Genomic DNA, 6604 nt, shown 5'->3' with positions numbered 1-6604 from the left:
TTTATTAAATTGCTTGAATTACCCTGCGAAAATTTTGACTGTTTTGGAAGGTACGATCTTTTTTTTTTTTTAAGTTTTATGTGATAATATTTATTCGTGTACTAATTACGTATACATAGTGGTTATACTTTTAAGTAGATCCAAGCGTAGTTAGGGAATAATTTACTTCAAGTAATATATTTTGTAATAAACAAGTCGGAGATTTATTTAAAACTTTGGACTAAATGCGGACTTTGTAAATGGATTTTCCGAACAAATCGCGTTAAATGAATTAGACAATAATGGAACGAGATTGCTTCAGTGTTTGTCTAGGGGTGGAAAGGGAACGGGAAGCACCAACTGAAAAAAGGGTTTTTCAATTTTAATCGGACAGGATAACAGCTGAGAATGCAAATTCAAGTTCTACAATCGACACTTGAGCCCTAAAAGCGTTACAGAAGGTTCAATATTTGAGTTTCATTTGTTACAAAAATTGAATCCTTTGGAAAGCTTAGAAATTAATAAAAATATAGTAAATTAAAAAGTTTACTAATAATCGGTTAGTGAAATAAGTACATAAGGCTTGGAAAATGTACATTCATTTGTTGTAATTGATAGTCACAGCTCGGCGAAACGGACGTGGTACGTAATCGATAGAAATAATTTTAATTGTCATATTTTTAATAATTGTAAAGATTTATTCAATCAGGACAGGCTGAAAAACATGTCACCCTACAGTCTAGCTCTAAATTAATTTCAACATTAGCAATTCACCAAGATATTGTCATGTATATTTGTTGCCAAAAAGGCACTCGTAAGCGCAGTTATTAATAAATGAACAATTACTGGGTTTAAAATTTTTGCACAAGTAACAAAATTTGAATTACTTTCGGAAAACTGCATCATCATTTTATGTCTAGGTACCTATGTGATTAATAATTAATTCTTTTGTTTGTTTTCATTAAAAACGCAATTAAAAAGAAATGGAAGACAAATATACACACAACTTTTTTTTTTGAAAAGGTAGTATTGCTTCTCGAAAGTTAAAAAATTAATTGGCTTTTAAAAATTTTCGTAGTTTTTTTGTACTTTCTGCCGATCGTATTAATTACCCAATTATTCCTGTAAATATTATGCAGTACCATGCACACGAGAGGGGTCAACAAACAACAGCAAGTTAGGAACAACAATTTTTGGTGTAGAAATTTACATAGCTAAAAATTCCGAGTAAAATTTTCGAGGGCGGGTTTTAGTAATGTATGAGGGTGGGGTGGGTATTTAACAACATATAATATTAATATTAATTTAAATGCCTAATCTAAATAGTCTTCAATAAGTAACCGAAATATTACACCTTTACATCACATTTACATACCTACAAGTATTTTTTATTTAGATTGCATTGATTTTTGCGATTGCATTGAAAGCAAACAAGTTTTCCCGCACTTTTTCCATATTATTAAATTTGTCATCGTTAAAGTGGGAACATGACCAGCTTATGTGCCTGATGGTAATCATCGGATAACTTTTCGTTATTTCTTTTGGACCACTGGAGGGTTCTTTCAAGGACGTTTTAGGTTATTCATTTTATTTTGATTTGTTTTAATTTACAAAATAACATGGTACTTAACTATAGTTGTTCCTTTTTTGTTTTATTTATTTTTTTTGTTTAGTTTTATTTTCGTTACAAGTCCAGTTACAAAAAAAAAGATTATACCAATAGTAACATTAAGAACATTATTTTTAAATGTTGCTGGTTAATAATAAAATTTTTGATATATTGGGTGCAAGGACTTCCCCGGTTTTTACGCATTTTCATCTGACAGTTAAGGATGTTTGGGAGGTACAATCGGAGACAAGAGTACATTAAATTAGAAATTCGTGATTAATACTATTTATACTAAAAAAAAGGTATACGGTTTGAGAGAAAATTTGGACTTTGACCAAAAACTTTGAATAAAATATGAAACAACGAACAATATGGAAAAATTTTAACAGACTTTTGGCAGTGAATATGCCTTGATTTCAACTTCGAAACACAAAAATATTTGTTTCAATCTCTATTAATAATGAGCGTAAAACTTTTTAATATGTTTAAATAATAATTAAANGACATCGAAAGTTTAGTGTTATATAAGGAATTTGGATGATCACCAATCATATCTCTCAGGTTTTCTATTAGTACATAGCCAATAGTACATAGAGGAATCACTAAATGAGTACCTATTTAATTAATTAAATTAAATCATTTTTTATGATGTTACATAATTGTAAAAAATATAAAATATAACAGAATTATCAAGTATGTAGCATTATTAGGTAAGAGCCTCGGAACCTTTCTTTATGTACTATTTGGCTAATTACCATCTAAAAGGTGTTCAAAAAAGAGAGAGAAAAAGAGAGGCAGAAAAATTCATACACAATATTAAGCCACAAACACCTTATAAACTACATCAAGCTAAAACATATGCCACATCGTTTCGGAAAAAAGGGGTCAACGCACACATTTGGTTTTATTACAAAAAATAGGTAACGCTATCTCTATCTACATAACTTGTAACAATGGTATAACTACGACAAAACCATTATGACAACGCACGTTTGTTTGTTTTGTCATTGTCTCTGCTCCCACTGTTTTTTTTGTTTTGTTTGTTTTTAGACACGTCATTGTCATAATACTTTTGTTTTTTTTTTGTCAATTGTTTAAGTATCGCAGTCTCTTTATCATTATAATGGGCAGTTACTGCGCGACATTGATGTAAATTACCTACTACCCTACCTTAAACCAGACTTAACGCCGCTGTTTAATTAATAATTATTTTACACCTAATTTGTTTATTTTGTTATTTTTTTTTTGGAGTAAATTTAAGTTGAGAAGAATTCGCCGATAGTCTTTTGTTGTTTTTTTCTATTAACAATGTATACAACAAGAACAAATGAAAAACCAAGCTGACTTTTACGTTATTTTTGAGATGGGCAGAAGAAAATGGATTAATTTGTTAATTAGTATTGTTAGACGTAATTAGTATTGGTTGAGGCTTGTAGTGGTGTTGGGAGATAGTGTGGGAGCAGGGTTCGGAGCCCTGCTTATTGAGAAGACCGACGCCGCGCAGAAAATGCGTTCTTCCAAATTTTTATTTGTCTCGTAGCATTCTGACATACCTCCCAAACATCCTTAAGTTACGTACAAAATTTTAAAAAACAGCCAGACCAACACGTTTAGCGCGTGGAACTCTGTTAACAATTTCGGCAGAGAAATAAATAAAATATTTAATTTTTTTTTGCTTAATTTCTTCTTTTAACAAATCAATCAGTTACCTATCCAAAAATGGATGATTATGTTACTCATATAATACATACATAAGACAGCCAACCATTTAGTATATAGTCCATTCTATGTATTAGTTTATTTATATCATATACTGCCAAGATACCATTTTATTGATGACAAATTAATAATATTAAAGATTTAGAGAGAAATTTCTCCTATATCAATAATGGATATTAGACAGGTGTATTTAGTAAAATTTCACCCAAATTCCATGAAGAATACACAGTATTAATAAACAACGACACTTATAGCAATAGAGGTTGCACATTTAATAATTGATAACAGTGTGTAATAAATCGATTGACAAGGTCGTCTAATAAAAATGCAGCTAACACTGATACACATTTACGCGAAGCAATGCCACGGAAAAATTCACGTTAAATATGAATCTTAAATAAATGACTGCAACATAATTGGTTGTATTGGTCCGACATAACCATCTATTACCATGTTTCTGCATACTAGGTAATGAGTTCATTTTTAACGTGAATTTTATTGGACTGTAGTTATGATAGAACATCGAATTTTGCTGCGCTACGCTAGAAAGATTTTACTTTATATAGTGAGACCACACAGCAGGTAAACAATTTGCTCATTTTATACTTAATTAATTAATTAGATTGATATACTTACAGTAATTGACTTCAATTTTAAAGAAATTATGTGAAAAAGCAAAATGGATACCTTCTAATACGTAATGTTTCATGTTGATGTTATTTTTTATTAATCGAAATTTTTTTATACGAAGAAAATCCATTATGAAATACATGCAGTTGTTTTATTTCCTTTTTTAAATGCCAAAGTGCTCGAAACATTTCAAAATTGTTTATAAATTTGAAGACTTAAATTTCAACTGTTTCGTCAATAAACGATCAAATTCTGCAATTTTTTTTTATTTTACGGTAACAACGTATTTCATATTACTGAATTTTCTTCTGAAATTTTTAAAATTTTCTAATTTTATGAAATTTTACTTTGACGTTTTCTAGAGAAAAATATCGCGAACGCTATATATATACTATGTCACAAAATTAAACAATTAATTTCCTAAGCAACTGGAGACAAATCTAGTGAAAATGCAACCATCATATACCAACATAACACCATTCCTTGGTCTTACTTATAAGGGACTTTGAAGATGTACAAGAGACAGAGACAGCAACAGTAAAACAATAAACATTTGAAACATCTACAGCACCGATACAAGAAGCTAAAATGCTTAACAGAATAAAGCTACAGTGAAGTATTCATCACAACATGTAACACGACAATGCACAAATGTTAACAAGCCTCTAGTAAGTTGTAACTTTTTTCGAGATGTACTGTACATCAATATATTCTCGAAAAAAAAAATGTACATTAATAAACAAAATTAACGCGAATATTAACGTTACTGCGTTAGTAAAGCTAATTCTTTTCGAATAATCAAATGAATTTGAAGTGGTTATTTAATTTACGTATTGCTTTAGAGACTTTTGTCTGTTTTTTATTTTGGTTACAAAACAATTCAATGGAGCAAAAAAGCATCAAGCGTTTTGTTCTTCGTCGACATAAAGTACCTATTATTATGCATGAGAAAAGATACGTAGTTTTATTCATAAAATGTACGAATGTAATTAGTTTTTCTGGGAAAATGTGTTAACATACGACATATATCATAAATTTTAGATTATCTTTTTTCTACTTTATGTCGAATTAGTTTCCTTAATTCCTTAAGCAGAATTATCATTTTGTTTAGCAACGACATCGAAAGTTTAGTGTTATATAAGGAATTTGGATGATCACCAATCATATCTCTCAGGTTTTCTATTAGTACATAGCCAATAGTACATAGAGGAATCACTAAATGAGTACCTATTTAATTAATTAAATTAAATCATTTTTTATGATGTTACATAATTGTAAAAAATATAAAATATAACAGAATTATCAAGTATGTAGCATTATTAGGTAAGAGCCTCGGAACCTTTCTTTATGTACTATTTGGCTAATTACCATCTAAAAGGTGTTCAAAAAAGAGAGAGAAAAAGAGAGGCAGAAAAATTCATACACAATATTAAGCCACAAACACCTTATAAACTACATCAAGCTAAAACACATGCCACATCGTTTCGGAAAAAAGGGGTCAACGCACACATTTGGTTTTATTACAAAAAATAGGTAACGCTATCTCTATCTACATAACTTGTAACAATGGTATAACTACGACAAAACCATTATGACAACGCACGTTTGTTTGTTTTGTCATTGTCTCTGCTCCCACTGTTTTTTTTGTTTTGTTTGTTTTTAGACACGTCATTGTCATAATACTTTTGTTTTTTTTTTGTCAATTGTTTAAGTATCGCAGTCTCTTTATCATTATAATGGGCAGTTACTGCGCGACATTGATGTAAATTACCTACTACCCTACCTTAAACCAGACTTAACGCCGCTGTTTAATTAATAATTATTTTACACCTAATTTGTTTATTTTGTTATTTTTTTTTTGGAGTAAATTTAAGTTGAGAAGAATTCGCCGATAGTCTTTTGTTGTTTTTTTCTATTAACAATGTATACAACAAGAACAAATGAAAAACCAAGCTGACTTTTACGTTATTTTTGAGATGGGCAGAAGAAAATGGATTAATTTGTTAATTAGTATTGTTAGACGTAATTAGTATTGGTTGAGGCTTGTAGTGGTGTTGGGAGATAGTGTGGGAGCAGGGTTCGGAGCCCTGCTTATTGAGAAGACCGACGCCGCGCAGAAAATGCCAAGATGTCCCCAAATTCATTGCATAACGCACTTACTTTCTATTTGAGACTTGAGTTCGTTTACTTGTGTTTCTATCGTGTTCTTCAATTCTGGAAAACAAATACAGACATGTAGCAAGATGCATGAAACAGTATAGAGAAAAAAAGCGATACCGAGGAAGAAGATGTTAGCATTTATTAAAATGTCGGTGTCTAGCTACTGATAACATAAGTTACACTGCAGTATAACAAGATATTCGATTTGACGTTTTTTGCAGGCGGTCATAAATCAATTTTAGTGCGCTATACGGCTGTATATCGGGACGCTTTCCAAATTGCATGTCTTTTAATGTACAGAAATAATTGTACTGTGGTTTCGTGATATCAGTCTGTGCAAGACAGCCTCTGTCGAAAGGGGAACGTGTAACATATATTTATACTGTTGCAGATGAAAAGAACGTATGGCAGCTAGAGAAATTGATGAACTGAGAAATATTCTCTGTAATACAATGTTTTATTTTTAATTGTATCTAATATTTGTAGATATGAAATCGTTTTACTAAG

General features: G+C 30.4%; 1 protein-coding gene across 13 annotated transcripts in view; it reads right to left on the bottom strand.

Moving 5' to 3' along the window:
* Window positions 1-432: 432 nt before the first annotated feature.
* The window catches only part of LOC108737683 (complexin), a 314656-nt gene continuing 308484 nt past the window's right edge, over window positions 433-6604 (bottom strand). For 11 of the 13 annotated variants that reach the window (XM_018470714.2, XM_018470712.2, XM_018470710.2 and 8 more), the window contains one exon: window positions 3842-6151. In XM_018470714.2, coding sequence (XP_018326216.1) covers window positions 6078-6151 — 74 coding nt within the window. In that variant the 3' untranslated portion in view covers window positions 3842-6077. Of the gene's footprint in view, window positions 904-2678; window positions 3063-3841; window positions 6152-6604 lie in introns of those variants that run through there. The other 2 variants (XR_003231944.1, XR_003231945.1) reach the window with 2 other exon arrangements.

Source organism: Agrilus planipennis, unplaced genomic scaffold (assembly GCF_000699045.2).
Source record: "Agrilus planipennis isolate EAB-ADULT unplaced genomic scaffold, Apla_2.0 scaffold7, whole genome shotgun sequence".
Lineage (NCBI taxonomy): Eukaryota > Metazoa > Arthropoda > Insecta > Coleoptera > Buprestidae > Agrilus > Agrilus planipennis.
The sequence above is the reverse complement of the archived record's forward strand: the minus strand, read 5'-3'. Positions and strand labels throughout refer to the sequence as shown.